Raw genomic sequence first — 18,300 nt, forward strand, 5'->3', positions numbered from 1 at the left:
TGAAGCTCCTACGGTCAGGGTGAGATCTGTGGCAATCCGAAGCCTAGACTACTGTGCTTCAGATGAACCCTTCTTCAACATTACCCTGGTTGTTGAAGCTGCAATGAGGAACAAGAATTTTGGGCATTTTTGGTTTGATCCCAGCACAGCTAATGTCACATATGGGGGGTGTCATAGTGGTTAATGGAGACATAACCAAAGCAAGAGCCAGTGCTAGGAAGACAAGGATATAATGAATGTGATGACCATTGAAGTGAGATCAGCTGGCGTACTATTAGATGGTGCCAGGGTTAGCAATGAGCTTAAGTTAAAATAACAACAATGGCCTTGTAAATAAAAACCAAAATAATATTATAGTTCTACAACAAATCCAAGTTTCCCACAAAGAAGAAAAATATATACCAAAGAATAATGAAATAACAAAATGATCCAATTAGTCTTGATCACTCCCAAAGCCACATATTAAACTAAACATGTGGCCAATAGCTAAATTTCCAAATTTGCAGTCCTTATAAAGTGCCTGAATTGCGACCCTCCGGCACTCACTGCCCACTTCCATTGTAAAGTTTGGACAACCTTTGTGAACAAATCAAATGCTATGGTGCAGTCCCATTGTGGAAGACTTCCTCTTCTTCATGATGAACATCAATTCCACCTCTACAGTCAATTTAGCTTGGCTGCTTAGCATCAAGACCCCATTCCTCCACTCACTGCCAGAATTGGAACTCTTCGGCAATGCGTTTGAATTCAAACTCACTGTGACATCAATCTTTTTGGTGGAACGCATTCCAGCCTTGCTATAGGATTCAGGAATAACAACTTGCCCCACAGCCAGGACTTGGTACGTAGCAGTGCCTGCATTGACTCTTCTGGCGCTTTAGCTCATCAGTGGATTGCAAAGACTCTCCATCACTTTTTGGATTTCCATTTGCTGGTGCCAATGGAGCCAGCATTCTTTGATTTACTGGAAAGCTTTGGACTAGAAAATGTTCTTTTGATGTTTGGGTGTCTAGACTCTAGAGTGTAAAATGAATTGAGCGTGATATACCTATATTTAGTTGTTTGTGTAACCAAACGCGCATCGTTAGAGGCTTTGGCTTATAGTCTTCTAGAGAGGGTCGATTAATTCCCATGAGGCGCTTATAACAATAATAAATAATATATTCGAGCTTCTTTCTTGCAAGACGAAGTTCTTATGTCCAAATGCTAGCTTGGACTTCGTCAGTTTCACATTTTGAAAGGTGTCCATAGGCGCAGCCGCGCAGCAAACATATAAATATAATAAGTATAGTAGAATAATAGTTGTGGGAGCAAATTTCCGTCCCACGAGAATATTCATCCAAGATTCCTTCGTCTTTTCCGTCTCTCTTTCTCCCTGCAAAACAGATCGGAGTAAAAGGACCACACCCGGGGGTGTTGGCCAAAGGCCCTCCGATGCCTAAGTTAGGTAGGGTATTTCAAGGAAAACCGGGTGGCCGGAGCCGTGTGTGGTGGCCGGAGCCTTGTGTGAGAGAGAGAAAGAGAGGAGGTGGCTAGGGTTTTTGAGAAATAATTTATGCAGAGTTTCAGTAGGAATTTAGATGTACCTCAACCATTGTGTGTGGCTATGCTTTTATGGTAGTCTCGGAGGCTAGGGTTTCAGAGGAATAATTCCGTAGATGGAAAGGAATTATTCCTCCCCGATTTGGAATTGATTTGATTAATTAGGGATTTGATTCATTAAGGTAAATCAAATACCTAATTGGGGTAGGTATCAAATCAATTCCTAACTTAAATAGGTAACTCCTCATTTAATTGGGAATTGGGGTAGGAATAGAATTAATTCTCGACCCGATTAGGTAATATTCTATTTAATTGGGTAATCCCCAATTAAATTGAATAATTCCCAATTAGGTCAAATAATCCCCAAATAGAAGGAATTATTTGACATAGGGTTTGATTTAATTAGGTTCCCACAAATGCCCCCCAGCTTCTGCGTGGCGTGTGGTGGCATGTAGGAGATGTAAATTATCCGTTGGGCTGTCCAGCTGTAACTGGGCTTCCTTCGTGGACTTGGGCTCCCGAGTTGAGGAGGTGTTTGACTTGCCAATTTTATGAACTCCCAAGTTGGAAAGAGTTTGCGATTCCTTGTAGGTCAAGGAAGTTTTATCCTTTAAATATGAGGCTCTCCCTTGCTTGTCTTCACACCGCAAGAAACACTACCCATATTCCAAAGAGAGGTTCTTTGAAAATCGTCTACTTGCCAAGGGAGAGAGTGTATCTTTAGGTATGATGTATATATGTACATATATATATATAAGTATATTTATATATATATTTTTCTTCTTAGCTGCGGGTCCAGCATGGGGAGCTTTGGCAGCAAGGTGAAGTGGTCTGCTAAGGGAGGCATGCGAGCTTGGTGTGCGCTGGTGAGCCAAGATGGCAGCAAGAGGTGCTGTCGCAAGCTTGGGTTCAACTAGAAGCGTGCCTGCTGCTGGCGAGCTCGGTGCGCACGGGTAGGCATGGCTAGACCAGGCGAACAGCTGGGCATGGCTGCTAGACCAGGCGAACAGCTGGGCGCGTCTTGGGCCGCAGGGCTGGAGCGAACGGAGCAGGCCCGTGCTGGGATGGGATGCGAGCTGGGCCGGAGCGCGAACCGAGCTGGAGGCGCGAACTGGGCTACTGCGTCGATGGGCCGCGTGTGCTGTGCGCCAAGTGGGCTCGGGCTGGCAGGCGCTGGGCTCCTCTGCAGATCGGGCTGCAGCTTGCTGGACCCTTTTTTGCTGCTTTTTTTTTTTTTGGTTCACGAACTAGGAATTTTAACGCAATTCTCTTCGCTATTTTTTGCAGCTGCTCAATGACCATGTCTTCTGAAAGAAAGAGCCGATCACCAAGCTCACAAGTGCCCTTGTACCTGTGGGGCGGTTCTCAAGTTCCCAAAGAGAAGTTTGTGGCCAATTGGCACCGTGTCACCACCGAGGCCCAGTTCAAAACGTGGCGTGCCCTTTTCAACTCCCTATACCCAAGGATGTGCATGTCAAGTTGGCAGAGCCCTCATCTGATAGTATACCTCGTGCGGATTCGAACAATCCAGGCGCCAGGATTATCACGTTCCGCCCCTTCTATTTCTCGCTGGGTTTCACGTTACCGCTGTCGAAATTTTTCAGGGAGGTGTTCTGCGCCATGGAATGTGCCCAGAGCCAGTGTACTCCGAATGTTTATCGGGCGGTCATCTGCTTTGAAAATTTGAGCCGCTTCTTCAAGCTGGATTTGACCGTGCAGGAGTTCTTCTACTTCTTCGAGGTGAGACGCTTCGAGAAATATGCCCAACTTCGCGCACGCGAACCCAAGTTGTTTGACAGTTTGAGTCAGGGCGATCATGTGTGGAGCAAGGATGTGCTGGAGGTCAGCGGCAGATAGGAAGGGGAGGTTGGCGACGGTCCACTCGTTCCTCTCACCTACTGCGATGGTAAGTCGCATCCCTCTGATCTGCTACTGTTGCCATGGAATTCTTTGCTGTGTCTGACTAACTTTTGTCTCATTCTTGCAGATGATGCCATCCAAAAGAAGCTCGTTCTCGACCCGGACATGACGAAGGTTCGACAAACTTTGAGCATCCCCGCCAAGTTTCGTGAATGGCGCTGGCTGCTGAGCGAACATCGGAAGGAAGTCGGTGGCCTGCCCCCTGTTGAAGATATCGAAAGGTGGAAGTCGCGCTGCTTGGAGCTAAGTGACTTGCCAGTTGAGCGGGAGGAGTCATCGACTGAGTCCCTCGAGGGTGGGAAAGCGTGCAGTAGCTCTGCTCGAGATGAAGCTGCAGTTTCACGATCAGTGGATACGTCTCCACAGCGAAGACAGCCGAGATCTTCTCTTGCCACGAACAAGTCTTCTACAAGGGAGGTCTCGCCTGCTCTGAAGGCCCATACGGGAGTTGCTTCTGCCTCGTCTGCCGGGATCAAACTCCTCGTCAGCGCGAACAGCAAGAAGGCCAACAGCATGCAGGAGGTTCGGGAAATTCTGCTCAAGTCTTTGCCCGTACTGCCTAAGACCCGTGATCTGCCATGCAAGGAAGCCGCTGGGAAGCAAGGTTTGGGTCGTCCGTGCCGATCTGGGAATCAAGCTGAGAGGACTGTACCTCTGCCTAGCAACCACGACTCATCTGCGGGGCCACGAACAGTCAAGCGCAGGGCTGACTCAATGTTGCAAGTTACAGTCAAAAGAGCTAAAGAGTCGTCTGCTCGAGCGAAGAGTCCTCCAATTGCACGAACTGCCGGTTCGAGAACTGGTGATAGCTCTGCTGGGGGCGAGCCAGTGTCTGATCTGCTGAAAATAGCCTTTCTGTCAAGTCCATCTGCTTGCACTAGGCTAGTTGATCACATGTATCGAGCTGGTGACCTTTGTGCTTTCTCGAGCCTTCCCTTGGATAAGCAAGAAGAAGCTGCCATGTATCACCTTCAAAAAGGAATGGTTTTTGCTGTTGGGGCCATGCGGAACTCGCGTAATGTTGCCCCCTCTTCTGCCCTGCTCGACGAGCTGGTGAAGAAGAATTCCGACCTGACTGACAAGCTCTCGAACTAGCGGATTCGCCATGATGCGAGGATTTCTGAGATGAAGGAGAGTATGTCCGTGCTCAAGAGTTCAGTTGGCCAAAAGGATGGTGAACTCAAGTCTTTTATGGCTACCCTGCTCGAACGCAAGGAAGCCTACTTCTGCCTCGAACGTAAGCATGCTGCTTTGGCCCAGGATCGTGACAAACTGCTGGTCAAGTTTGATACCCATGTGGAAGCCACGGAGGCATCCAAGCAAGAGATGGCTGCTAATGCGTACAAGCTGGGATACCTGGATTGCCAGAATGGTGCTTCTCCTTGCTGCCCTCTCGAAGATGATGACGGTGAGCAGTCTGGTCTTGACCTGCCCCCCGCTCAGAGTGAGCAGGTGGATGTTGTGGATGCAGAAGCAGTTGAAGAGCAGATAGTAGATGAAGCTGCAATTGAGGAAGACAAACACCAGGGTGGGTCAGCTGATGAGGCTAAGGCGGATGCGAAGGGGCAGGCAGCCGAGGCGGTTGAGCAAGTTGTGCCGGTTGGGCAGAATGAGGTTGTTGCCAGTGCAGTTGAGGATGTGATCGGCTAAGGGTCACCTGCTGAAGTTCTCTAGTAGTTGTAGTTCATTTTTGCTATTTTTGAACTTTGTTATTTTCTTTCAATAAGTGGTCTTTGGTTGACCATCTTACTTCTTGTTGAACTTGGCTGATTGGCCGCTTTGTTATGGAATTTTCAGTTGTCTTTCGAACTTCAATTCTCATTGTATCTTGTAAGTGTGTGTCCGGAGACATAGCACTTGGAAGACATAGCACTTGAAAGACACTCAATTGAGTTTGTACTTGTGAAGTAGCTTGCCTGCAATGGAGATAAGGCTCATCGCCTGTGTGTGTATGTCGGGGACATAACGCTTGAAAAGGACTCCATTGAGTTTGTGCTCCGGGGAGCAGCTTGCCTGCAATGGAGATAAGGCTTGCCGCCTGTGTGCGTATGTCGGGGACGTAACGCTTGAAAAAGACTCCATTGAGTTTGTGCTCCGGGGAGCAGCTTGCCTGCAATGGAGATAATGCTTGTCGCCTGTGTGCGTATGTCGGGGACATAGCGCTTGAAAAATACTCCATTGAGTTTGTGCTCCGGGTAGCAGCTTGTCTGCAATGTAAGGCTTGTCGCCTGCTAGGAGTCGAGCTGGTAAGCGAAGAGCTTCATGGATAGTATCTCCGAAGGTGGTGGGCATTCCATTGTCTTGGAATTTCCTTCCCTTCTAGAGTGTCGAGGGTGTAACTTCCTCTGCCCCCAGATTGGCTGATCATGTAGGGGCCTTCCCAGTTTGGCTTCATCTTCTTTGACACTTGCCTCGTTTCTGCGAGAAAGCTGCGAAATGAGCTTCTCCAATTTTTGGGTAGCGAGTCTCTGCATCGAGGAGAGCTTTTAACGTATAGAATATCGGATGTTGGGCCCCAAGTTCTTCTCGGATGAGAGCTGAGCTGACGGCCGAGTCGGACACTGTCAGGGGCTTGCTGGCAGGGTTGACATGGAGGCGGTGGCAGATGATGTTTGGGTCGATGCCGGGCATGTCAGATGGTCATCACGCGAACATGTCTTTGTTGTTTTGGAGGAAGGTGGTAAGCTCCACCTTCTCGTCTGGGCTTAGGTGCGAGCCGATCCGCGCTTTCTTATCTAGTTGGTTAGGATTGAGGGGTACTAACTCAACGTCTTCCTCAGGCTTCCAACCTTCTTCAAGGGAGCCTTCCTGGCGGATTCCCTCATCTCGATCCTTCTTGTTTGGATTCTGGCGCGAGCCGATCTGCGCTTCTTTGTCTGGCTGGCCAAGATCAAGGGGTACTAACTCAACGTCATCATCAGACTTCCAACCCTTTTCAGGGAGTCTTCCGGGCGGATTCCCTCGCCTTGATCCTTCTTGTTTGGATTCTGGCGCGAGCCGATCTGCGCTTCTTTGTCTGGCTGGCCAAGATCGGGGGTACTAACTCAACGTCATCCTCAGACTTCCAACCCTTTTCAGGGGAGTCTTCCGGGGGGGTTCCCTCACCTTGATCCTTCTTGTTTGGATTCTGGCGCGAGCCGATCTGCGCTTCTTTGTCTGGCTGGCCAAGATCAGGGGGTACTAACTCAACGTCATCCTCAGACTTCCAACCCTTTTCAGGGGAGTCTTCCGGGCGGATTCCCTCGCCTTGATCATGGCTCATTAATTGCTATTGTGGGGTAACAGCTCCCTTCTCATTCGAGCTTGCTTGTCTGCTGGGAGCGCTTCGTGCCTTGTTGGCAGCTTGCATTATTGGTGTGAACTGCAACTGCTTGCTCTTCTTGAGTCCGTGAGCTGTGCATCTTCTTGCCATGGCTTGGTCACTATTGATCTGCCCGATTCCGCCTCCAGGGATGGGGTAGCGAATCCTCTGGTGTAGAGCAGATGTGATGGCCTCGATCTTGCTGATCCACGGTCGGCCCAAGATTCCGTTGTACGGGGAGATCTCGTCGATGACCATGAAGGTTTGCGAGCAGACTACTGGGGGTGAGTGGACGTCAAGGTCGACCAGTCCAACAGTGATTGATGTGGCCCCATTGAAGCCAGTGAGCGACCTGGCGAGTTTGCTAATCTTGGGCTCCAATCCCATCTGTTGGATGACAGATAGTTGCAGGATGTTGGCTGCGCTGCCCTCATCCACATGAACTCGCTCGATCACAGCTTGTTTAATCTGAATGCAGATGACTAGGGCGTCATTATGCGGTAGGTCAAGCCCGATCAAGTCTTTCTTCTGGAAACCAATGATGGGTGTATCCACGATAACTGGTACTCCTGTTGTGACTTGGGAGACATAAGTCGCCTACGCGATCTTCCTTTTGTGCTCCTTGGTGGTCAGCCTGGACTCTTGAGAGTCAGCTAGAATGGTGTTGATTCGAATGACCTTTTTGGGGAGGTTCCTTGGCTGCCGCATCACGATCCTCGATTTGTTGGATGGCCTTCTTTGCGACGAATTCTGTGCAAAGACCTTCTCTGACCAGCTCCTCAATATGCCTTTTCCAAGCATTGCAATTGTTGGTGTAATGACCGTGCTCCCCGTGGAATGCGCAGTATTTACTGGTGTCCCTCTTAGAGGGGTCTCCTTTCATGGGTGGCGGTCTCCTCACCCATGGCTTGTCCTTCACTTGAGCCAGGATCTGATGAATTGGGATAGCGAACTCAGTGAAGGTCCCTATTTCTGAGCTTCCCTCTCTGGGCCGCGATCTGCCCTTATCTCGGGCTTTTTGCTCGAACTGGTTGCTCTTTTGGCTTGCCTGCTTCGTCGAGTGATCAACTTGCTTGCTGGCTTTCTTTGCGGCGATTCAATCATCGTCCCAAAGTGCGTAGCGTTCTGCCGTCGCGAACACTTCTGCCAAGGTTTGACTTGGTGTTATGGCCAGTTCCCGGTATAGCTCGTGCTCGGTTGGCAAGCCCTTCTTGCAAGCTGAGGATGCAACTTGGTCATTGCATCCTATGATGTTATAGGCCTTTTCATCCTTTGTGAAGATGAAGGCCAACTCCTTAAAGTTTCCTATCGACGCAGACGGTAGAGTGTGGAACCAGTCTTGAGCTGCTCCTCGCAGGGTCATCGCGAGCACTTTGCACATCAGGGCATCGTCTGCCTTGTACAGGATCATGGCGCTCTTGAAGTGCCTCAAATGGCTCTCAGGGTCAGAGTCCTCTTTGAATGGAGTGATGGATGGCGTTGTGAACCGCTTCGGTGGAGGAGCTCGTTCCACTTTGTCGGTAAAGGGCGAGCAGTCAACTCGATCAATTTCCTTATGCAGGGCCTCCTCCGTTCTTCCTTTAAGTTGGAGAGCTTGGAGTCGGTCATTTACTAGCTTCTCGACGTCCTCTGCTCGCAGGACTGGAGTCTCGGGCCGGCATCTTCGGTGCCTCGAGCGCGACCGGCTAACTTCTTCCTCGGTCCCCAAGGGTCGATCCCCTTGAGTGTTCTGCCCGTGGGGCAGATTAGGAGATTGAGCTTGTGAGGATTCCTCTACATCTTGTCGCCGCGTGTTGGTCATAGAGCAGGTTGGTGGGCGTCGATCATCATCTTCTGCCCGCAAGGAGGGTTGTTCAGGTCGACGTCTTTGGTGTCTCGAGCGTGACTGGCTAACTTCTTCCTCGGTTCCCAAGGGTCAATCCCCTTGGGTGCCCTGCCCGTGGGGCAGATTAGGAGATTGAGCTTGTGAGGATTCCTCTACAGCTTGTCGCCGCGTGTTGGCCCTCGAGCGGGTTGGTGGGCGTCGGTCGTTGCGCTCGTCACGCGACTGCTCAAGAACTCGAGCTCCTTGTGGGCCCAAGCGGGCGTGGACATTAGACTGCGGGCCTAGCCTGTCGAGCACATTGGTTCTTGGTCCTAGCCTCGAACGGCTCAGAGTACGGCTCGCGACTGTCTGCGTCTCATCTGCTCGATCTCGATCTCTCCTCCGCCGGTTTGCCCTTGTCTCTGGGACCTCTCGAACTGCTTGCCGACATGCTGGTGTGCCCTCATCTCCTCGTCACGGGGTTCAAGGTTAGGGCCTTGATTCAAGTTGATCTACCTAAGTAGCTGGTCAATCAGGTTGTTTTGATCATCGACCTTCTGTGTGAGTTGATCGACCCGTGAGTTAAGGTCCACCTGACTGCGCGGGTCAAGTAGAGTGCTGTGCATCGGGCCCAACGGCAAATGGGCTAGGGCTCCATTAGACGCGTACACAGGTGCATATGTCGAGTGTGATCGCAGAGGAGGGAGAGAATGGATCTGCTCCAAGACGGGGATGACGTCGGAGTAGCCATGGGGCTGAGCAGCAAATCCGGTAGTTGAGTGGTGTGGCTGCTGCTGTGCTACGACGGCAAGACAGCGAGGCAGAGCAGCTCCTGTAATCAGCGCTGGCAACTGCAAGGCTGTGGAGGTCCCGGGGTCATGTGGTGGCTGTTCTGCAATTCCAGCAGCTGAATGCGGCTGCAAAGCACTGGAGGACGACTGCAAGGCGTTGGCAGCCACGATTCCGTGCGGTTGCATTGAGGTTTCCACCACGAAACCATGAGATGGGTCCATCGTGGTGGCGTTACTCTTCGTACGTCTTGTATCAACCATGGTTGTCCGAAAAAATGTGTGAAAGATGGATTTAGAGCACGCTTTGAATATATCTCGTGCTCTCAATGAAAGCACCAATTTGTTTGTGCAAATAATCTTACGGGAGAATATTCGTCCAAGATTCCTTCGTCTTCTCCGCCTCTCTTTCTCCCTGCAAAATAAATCGGAGTAAAAGGACCACACCCGGGGGGTGTTGGCCAAATGCCCTCCGATGCCTAAGTTAGGTAGGGTATTTCAAGGAAAACCGAGTGGCCGGAGCAGTATGTGGTGGCCGGAGCCTTGTGTGAGAGAGGGAAAGAGAGGAGGTGGCTAGGGTTTTTGAGAAATAATTTATGCAGAGTTTCAGTAGGAATTTAGACGTACCTCAACCATTGTGTGTGGCTATGCTTTTATAGTAGTTTCGGATGCTAAGGTTTCAGAGGAATAATTCCGCAGATGGAAAGGAATTATTCCTCCCCGATTTGGAATTGATTTGATTAATTAGGGATTTGATTCATTAAGGTAAATCAAATGCCTAATTGGGGTAGGTATCAAATCAATTCCTAACTTAAATAGGTAACTCCTCATTTAATTGGGAATTGGGGTAGGAATAGAATTAATTCTCGACCCGATTAGGTAATATTCTATTTAATTGGGTAATTCCCAATTAAATTGAATAATTCCCAATTAGGTCAAATAATTCCCAAATGAAAGGAATTATTTGACCTAGGGTTTTGATTTAATTAGGTTCCCACAATAGTAATGGTTCTGGAAGTCAATAAACTACAACCCAATTAATTATTTGTGCGTTTTGATTCCAATTTCCAGTAAGTTTACACCGTAGATATTATTCATGCAATTAACTCATTGACCAAATTGTCTATAAATACCCCACAGCACTCACCATTGATGCTATTACTCAACAGTTCATATTTTACAGAACGAAACAGAGAAAAAGCAGAGCATTTTCTTTTGAAGCTTTCCTTCCTTCCACTAAAAGAAATCAACATGGCTTGGAAAACAAATGATGCAGAATCTTTGCAATCCTCTGATGAGCTGAAACGCCAGAAGAAAATCAAAATGGCCATATATATTACTATTTTCGTTGTGTTTCAGATCATAGTTATCACCACGATGAGTCTCACTGTGATGAAAGTCAAGACCCCCAAGTTCAGGCTAGGCAGCAACATCAACTTCCAAAGCTTTGAATCTGTCCCGGCAACGCCTTCATTCGACATGAAATTCACAACCCAAATCAGGATCAAGAACTCAGCCAACTGGGGTTCCTACAAGTTCAATGCTGCCAATGTCACGTTTCAATACCAAGGGGCGACTGTGGGAGTAATTGATATCGCAAAGGGCAAGGTTGGATGGCTTTCGACCATAAAAAGAGATGTGGAGGTGAGTTTGAGTTCAAGTGCAATAACTTTTTCAAATCTTGGAAGCGAATTGAGCAGCGGGGTGTTGACGCTCAACAGCGTAGGCAGATTGAATGGAAAAGTTGCAATTATGTTCATAATGAAGAAGAAGAAGGCTACCAACATGAACTGCACCATAGCTTTTGATGTGGCAGCCAAGACGCTCAAATCTTTAGAATGCAAATGAGCGGAGTAGCTAAGCATCCAGGATGCATCTTCAGCATCTGGATTGCGACTAGCTAGTTCTTGATTTGTGACTCTTCTTATTCTTTTTATTCTTTGTATCTGTCTTGCGATTGGATTTGTTATAGAGTTATAATGGTATTTGTTTTCCGTACCACTCCCCGTTTCTTCTCTTCTTCTTATTTTTTCATTGAATATACAATGGTAATATTCCTTCTGTGAGTGGATTCCGTTATTATGTATTATTATTTTTTTTGTTGAGAAAAGATGGTATTTCATTCAATGGAAAGGAACATTACATTGTAAGAACTAGCATGTTAACGGCTGCATCGTTAAAACCTTCCCAGATAAACAAAATCCCGGGGTAGGAAAGAGTACCACCCATGCTATTGACTAAATAGAAGAGTCAAACAACTTATACAAAACAAACAAACCTAAACCCCAACCACAAAACCCTTAAAACAACATCCCATCACTTCGTAGGTACTATCAAAGAAGTCCTCCTATGATCTCGAAAAAGCATCATAGTTTTTCGTACAGAGTCAAAAATGTACTATGGGTATCAGAATAGATCCAGCCAATCACCCAACCGCAAAGCCATTAGAACACATCACATCACTACGTAGATACTATCAAAGAAAGCCTCCTATGATCTAAAGAAAACATCATAGTTCTTCGTACAGAGTCAAGAACGTATTGTGAGCATCATAACAAATCCTGCCAAATACAAACCGCCACCTCCAATTTTCTTGATCCAGAACCCCAGCTGACAAGCAAGGGAGGCCAAGATTGGCCTCTTAGCTTGAAGAAAATTCCCAAGAAAGATCTTCATAGTAGGAACGTTCAACGGTTGCCAAGCCCACAAACGTTCCATAGGAGAATTATTAGGGAAATCTTGGAGACCCCTCGAGGTTGGTCTCCTTTGCCTTGTCAATAAAATCCACGATACAAAAACAATGCTTACGAGAAAAATTCGTGCCACTAACAATCAGATACCCAACACTAGTTTTCACACGCTTCTGATTCCTGCTTGGTGCCGCATACTTGTCATTCCCTTGAGCAGAAGAGGCGGTGGAGATCTCCACAACGTTAAGATGGAGATCCCTCACCAACGATTGGCTCCTTAGGAACCCAAAAAGGAAGTCAACGCAGCCATCCCACGGAGAACAAATGAGCAAAAAAAAAAGTCATATCCAATTCACCAAGAAGAACCACAATAGGCAATTAGAGAAGACTAAGAGAGACGGGGCACAAAATGAGTAAAGAAAACTGGAGAAACCATAACCCTAGCCGTCAAGGCTCTCCTCGCATGAACGAGAGAGCAACCCGTTATTATGTATTGTTTGTTGATGACTTTTATGTATTTTTAGTTAACCCTATTTTTATGTAGTTAATCTTATTTTTTATGTAGTTAACTCTATTTTTTAATTAATAAAACCGACAGGGTTAGACATTGGACTTGATTTGTTAACTTATGCAAATACAGTGACCAAATTGGGAAAATTGAATCATGGTGACCAAATTTGATTTTGAGCCAAACCCCAGTGACCAAAAATATTATTAACCCTATTTAAAATAATAAGGTTAATTTCTTTTATGGAGCAAAGAAAAAGGTTTTGCTGCTTGTTAAATGCAGCGTTCCTTTTTTTTTTTTAAAGAGGGGCATGGGTTGCGTTAAAACTAAAGCATAGATAATATCAAAACCAAGCGTTCAAAAACAATTGGACTTTATGAAAGTGGAAACGATGACGTCGCAGATGTGCCTCCTTCCTTGCGTGGTCTTCTTCTTGTTGTGCAAAACATTTTAAGACCTTGTCGTTGATGGACTACGCAATTATCATACACAAGCCACGCAAAGATAAAGCACACACGAAACCACAAAGTACACACACACACACACAAAGAACACAATAATTTATAGAGGTTTAGCGTTGTGCCTACGTCCTCATGGTGATCCTCGAGAAATTCACTAGTATGAAAGAACCCCTTTGGTTACAATTAACAACCCCCTTTGATCTCTAACAAATCCTAGCTCTCTTTTTTCTCACCCTTGGCTCAAACCCAATTTGATGCCTTAGCTTTCTAACGTTACAATAACCTAGCGCTAAAGTACCTATTTATATTTCATAGGGCTTTAGTACAATTATACAAGGAATAGGAAACTTAAAGGGCTCCAAAACTAGGAGAAAATATGTCCAGATTCACCAGGTATACGCATTGGATTCTTGCCTCTCGCTCGAGCACCACTCGCTCTACTCGAGCGCCTATGTTTGCTCGAGTCTGAATTCTGCCACTCAAGTAGGCACTCAAGCACTTGGGTCTGGGTGAGATGTATCGCTCTGCTGCTAGAGCGCCTGTAGTTTCTACTTGAGCGGCACAGCCCAGTCAAAACGACTGCAGCTCTTTTGACTGTCTGTTTCCTTCACTCATTCTGCATCTTTAAATGAAACAACATCAACAATCTTCACCTTGGAGAGCCTTAAACACCTTGTGAAAATTATTGACCCCTAAAAAATCTTCAAACCTCTTGGAAACCGTTCTAGTAATTCCCAAGAGCTCCACCTCAATCTTTAGCATGTAACAAGATTGAGCAAGCTCAAATAATGTCTGAACTTCTCGGTCGTGACTAGCTCGGTCAAGCAATCCGAAGCTTTCTCATCCTTATGAATCGTCTCTATTTCAATGTCTCCATCGTTCACCTAATCCCTTATCCGGTGGTACCGTACATCAATATTCTTAGACCTTCCGTGAAACACTTGATTCTTGACTAAGCATATAGCAGTTTGACTGTTACTTTGTATCACCACCAAGTCTTGGGCTATCTCGAACTCTTTAGCCAATCTTGTTAGCAATAATGCTTCCTTAGAAGCCTTTGTTAGCCCCATATACTCAGCTTCAATAGTAGACAAAGCAGTAACTGATTGTAGCACCACTCTCTAACTAATCAGTCCTCCACCACAAGTGAAAACATACCTCGTTGTGGATCTCCTCTTCTCTATGTCTCCCGCATAATTTGAATCCACATAACCCGACACACATGTCTTTCTTTGTTGTCTTTCAAACAAAATCCCAAGCTTCTTGGTGCCCTTCAAATATCGAAAAATCCACTTCATCGCATTCCAATGTTGTTTGGCCAGATTTGCCATGTGTCTTGAAACTACACTCACAGCTTGAGCTAAGTCAAGGCATGTGCAAACTATTGCGTATATGAGAAACCCTACCGCACTTGCATACTGAACCTTACTCATTTCAACCTTCTCTTTGTCACTAGAAGGACTTTCTTAGGCACTTAGTCTAAAGTGCTCTGCCAAAGGAGTAAACATGGGCTTTCAATCCAACATGTTGAATCTTTCAAGTACCTTATAAATCCTATGATAGAAATCTTTAAAATCTATAATCCTCCATTTGGATGAAGGAATTGAAAATTACATAGAATTCTAAAATGATGGAAATCTAAATTATGTAAATGGCATTATGGAAATTGTGAAATGACACTTATCTTTGTGGAAATTAAACTTAGGAATTTGATGCCCTAATTTCCACTATTTTTTCCGAGTGTCATTTAATAAATTCGGTGCTTAAGTTGCCAAACAAGGGAATTGTCAATTTCTCCTCTTAAATTCCTAATTTTTAGTTAAATTCTGAGTTATTTTTCCTTATCCAAACGGAGGGTAAGTAAAAAGATCTTAATTATAGAAATCCATTAAAAAAATCCTATAAGTCATTGTATTCTGCTTAAATACGGAAGACTTTTTTATATCTTTAAATAGTCTTTTAAAATCCCAATTGAATACACTCTCTTAATTTTGTTTCGACTGTGAGCCCTTCTTCCTTTTGGGCCCAATCATCACCATAATGTGTGACTGCCACGTCATTTTCCTTTTATGGGCCCAAAGGGAAAAAAAATCCAGGTATAAGTTATGCTTCTCGCTATATTTAGGGCTCGTTTGGTACACCGTATTAAACTTTGGATAGGAGTAAATAGTCTATGTCAGGTGTTTTGGTGTTAACTTGTATTATTTAATTACCCGACAATTTTATACGGGTTGGGCTTTTAATACTCTCCTTACTTGACTAACTAATACAACCCACACACCCCGGTTTAGATAATGCACACTTAATTATACGGCTAGGAAAAAAGAACATGTGTTCTACGAAAAAAAAAATCAGACGCTCTTGTCATCTTCTTCTCCCTAGGGTTCTTCTCTGCTATCTTCTCCACATGTTATTTTCTTCACTCTTCTCAAGGTATCCATCTCTCACTCTCTCTCTTTTTCATACTCTCTCCAATATGCTTCTTCTTGCTTCTTCTCTATTCTTTATATATTTAAATTTTTTAATTAAATTTTTGTGGAAATTAGTTTATGAATTTTCTTTTTGACATTTTTTTTAATCGAATGTTTCTTTCTATGTGATATAGTGATTCGACGTTGTGTGAATATTTAGATTGTTGGTATTAAACAGAGTAGTGCAAGTTTTCGTCCAAAAACAAACAACTGTGCTAGTATTGGTAGTTTAGTTGAATCATACATCCCTCATTCAGGTTCGTACAAATCCACTTCAATAAAACTTCGGATTAAATTGTTGCCAGGCTTTTCTATAAGTTTCGTCTCAAAAAAAGAAAAAGATTTTTCTGAAGTTAATTCTAACATCAATTTTGACAAAGTCTTAACCATATTTGACGAAATGCATTTGAACCATCAAGTAATAACTAAGATTGTGAATTGTAAAAAGAAAAGGAAAAGAGAAAACTTATCAATCATGAAAATGGTTCAAGAGGTATCGAGTTTGCGGCCTTGGCTCTTTTGATTGCAATGCTTCTGTTCTGCTGCTACTTTCTCCTTCTTCTTGTTGTAGATGGAAACTTTGATGTCCAGTACAGACATATGCAGATCAATATTCATAATACAATTATAATAGTTAAACCACATATATTTCTGTATATGCAAGCATGATGATATTTTGTAGTCTTCTGTCATGTGTAGAATTCTACTTATTGTTGTATTATTCTAATTTTACATGTAGTCGTGTGTAATGCATGATTATTTATATTGCTAAAATTAATGCATGGTTATTTATATTACTTTTACTAAAAAAATTTCCTTTATATTATGCCTAGATATGGATGAAAGAAAGATTGTGGCATACTTTATTATTAGATTGTGGTTCTCGCATATCATGGTTCGCATATGAATCTTACTAAAAAAAATTCGTGCCATTTGAATCTCAATTTCTATTAAAATTATCAAAGATTTTTTTTTAATAAAAAAAATAGTCTGATATGATGTTATCCGGAACATCACTAAACACAGTATAACTTAGTCAAACTATTTATTCGGAACAACACCAAACACCATATAAGATTATGGATAAATAGTCAGTATTCTCCGGAACAAATTAATACTATCCGACAGGCATTTAAGTTTAGTTTTTTTTTTTTCCTTGAAATGCCAAAATATAACCAGACGCGCATGGTTAGAGGTTTCGATTTCTAGTCTTCTAGGAAGGGTCAATAACTTTGAGGAACTTGGACTTTGTAATGAGACACATACAGATCTTTGTTTGTGTGGAAGGTAAAGTCTTTAAAGCCCTCGGAGCTTTCTTTTATTCTATACTTTGATTATCTTCGAAGGGTCAATACGCGCAGCAGATTATATACTAGTATAATAGGGTTTCAAGTCACGTTCTCAAACATCTAGAAGAAGGGCTCTAGAAGTCAATAAACTACAACCCAGTTATTCGCGCGTTTTGATTCCAATTTCCAGCAAGTTTATACTCTCGATATTATTCCTCCTCATTAACCAAGTTGTCTATATATACAACACAGCACCCACCCACATTCTCACAATCAAAACACTTCCTCATCACTTCATATTTTACAAAGCATTTTCTTTTGAAGCTTTCCTTCCTTCCACTAAAAGAAATCAACATGGGTGATGCAGAATCTTTGCATTCCGCTGATGAGCTGAAACGCCAGAAGAAAATCAAATTGGCCATCTATATTACTATTTTCGTTGTGTTTCAGATCATAGTTATCACCACAATGAGTCTCACTGTCATGAAAGTGAAAACCCCCAGGTTCAGGCTAGGCAACATCAATGTCGAAAGCTTCGTATCTGACTCGGCAGCGCCTTCATTCGACACGAAATTCACAACCCAAATCAAGATCAAGAACTCAGCCAACTGGGGTTCCTACAAGTTCAATGCTGCCAATATCACGTTTCTACACCAAGGCGCGACTCTGGCAGTAATTGATATCGCAAAGGGCAAGGCTGGATGGCTTTCGACCATAAAAAGAAATGCGGAGGTGAGTTTGAATTCAAGTGGAATAACTGGTTCAAACTTTGGAACTGAATTGAGCAGCGGGGTGTTGACGCTCAACAGCGTAGGAAGATTGAACGGAAAGGTTGCAATTATGTTCATCATGAAGAAGAAGAAGGCCGCCAACATGAACTGCACCATAGCTTTTGATGTGGCAGCCAAGACCCTCAAATCTTTAGAATGCAAATGAGCGGAGTAGCTAAGCATCCAGGCGTCATCTTCAGCATATGGATTGCGACTAGCTAGTTCTTGATTTGTGACTTTTCTTATTCTTTTATTCTTTGTATCTGTGTGGCGATTGGAATTGTTATAGAGTTATAATGATGTATTTGTTTTCGTTACCACTTCCCTGTAGTTATTTATTTCATGATGATCTATTCCTTGATATTTACTTATTTATAGTCTGCTTCTTCGAAGTGCCCGAATTCTCTAATGGTGGGTGCAAGTAAATCCTCAAGTTATACGTATTTGTAAATGATGACAGTTGCCCAAATGCTGCAGCTACACTACCATGCAAAACAAATAAATGCTCCAGGGGGCCTCACTACTTGACTCTATATGTTGCAAAGAAATCTCCAGTTTTGATACCCAATTGATCATCAGCCATGATGGAGCCCGACAAGTTCCCCATATTAGTACCTACATGAAATGTTATGCATACATTGCTGCGTTTGCTGTGTTCCATACCTTAATCATACTGGCTTTTGGATTATTCGCGATGCCAACTGAAACTCCTACGGTCAGGGTGAGATCTGTGGCAATCCGAAGCCTAGACTACTG

The 18,300-nt window shown here is 44.5% G+C and overlaps 3 protein-coding genes across 3 annotated transcripts; 2 read left to right on the top strand and 1 right to left on the bottom strand.

Annotated features, from left to right (window-relative positions):
• LOC109949346 lies at positions 6,731-7,646 on the bottom strand. The gene is made up of 2 exons (XM_020564754.1): positions 7,442-7,646; positions 6,731-7,332 (listed from the first exon to the last, which is right to left on the bottom strand). Exons 1-2 carry the CDS (start codon positions 7,644-7,646, stop codon positions 6,731-6,733), a joined length of 807 nt encoding a protein of 268 aa, XP_020420343.1.
• Positions 10,547-11,253, top strand: LOC18775874. The gene has a single exon (XM_007210041.2). It carries the CDS (start codon positions 10,607-10,609, stop codon positions 11,201-11,203), a length of 597 nt encoding a protein of 198 aa, XP_007210103.2. The 5' UTR covers positions 10,547-10,606; the 3' UTR covers positions 11,204-11,253.
• On the top strand, positions 17,041-17,864 carry LOC18776926. Its single transcript, XM_007210721.2, has one exon. The coding sequence runs from the start codon at positions 17,129-17,131 to the stop codon at positions 17,708-17,710; it is 582 nt and encodes a 193-aa protein (XP_007210783.1). The 5' UTR covers positions 17,041-17,128; the 3' UTR covers positions 17,711-17,864.

The sequence above is a fragment of the Prunus persica genome, chromosome G5 (assembly GCF_000346465.2).
Source record: "Prunus persica cultivar Lovell chromosome G5, Prunus_persica_NCBIv2, whole genome shotgun sequence".
Classification (NCBI taxonomy): Eukaryota; Viridiplantae; Streptophyta; class Magnoliopsida; order Rosales; family Rosaceae; genus Prunus; species Prunus persica.

Coding starts and splice junctions, on each gene's coding strand:
- LOC18775874 (XM_007210041.2), top strand. CDS start 10,607: ATGGCTTGGAAAACAAATGATGCAGAATCTTTGCAATCCTCTGATGAG.
- LOC18776926 (XM_007210721.2), top strand. CDS start 17,129: ATGGGTGATGCAGAATCTTTGCATTCCGCTGATGAGCTGAAACGCCAG.
- LOC109949346 (XM_020564754.1), bottom strand. CDS start 7,646: ATGAAAGGAGACCCCTCTAAGAGGGACACCAGTAAATACTGCGCATTC. Junction 7,333..7,441: donor CAAGGAACCTCCCCAAAAAG/GTCATTCGAATC, acceptor AAGTCACAACAG/GAGTACCAGTTATCGTGGAT.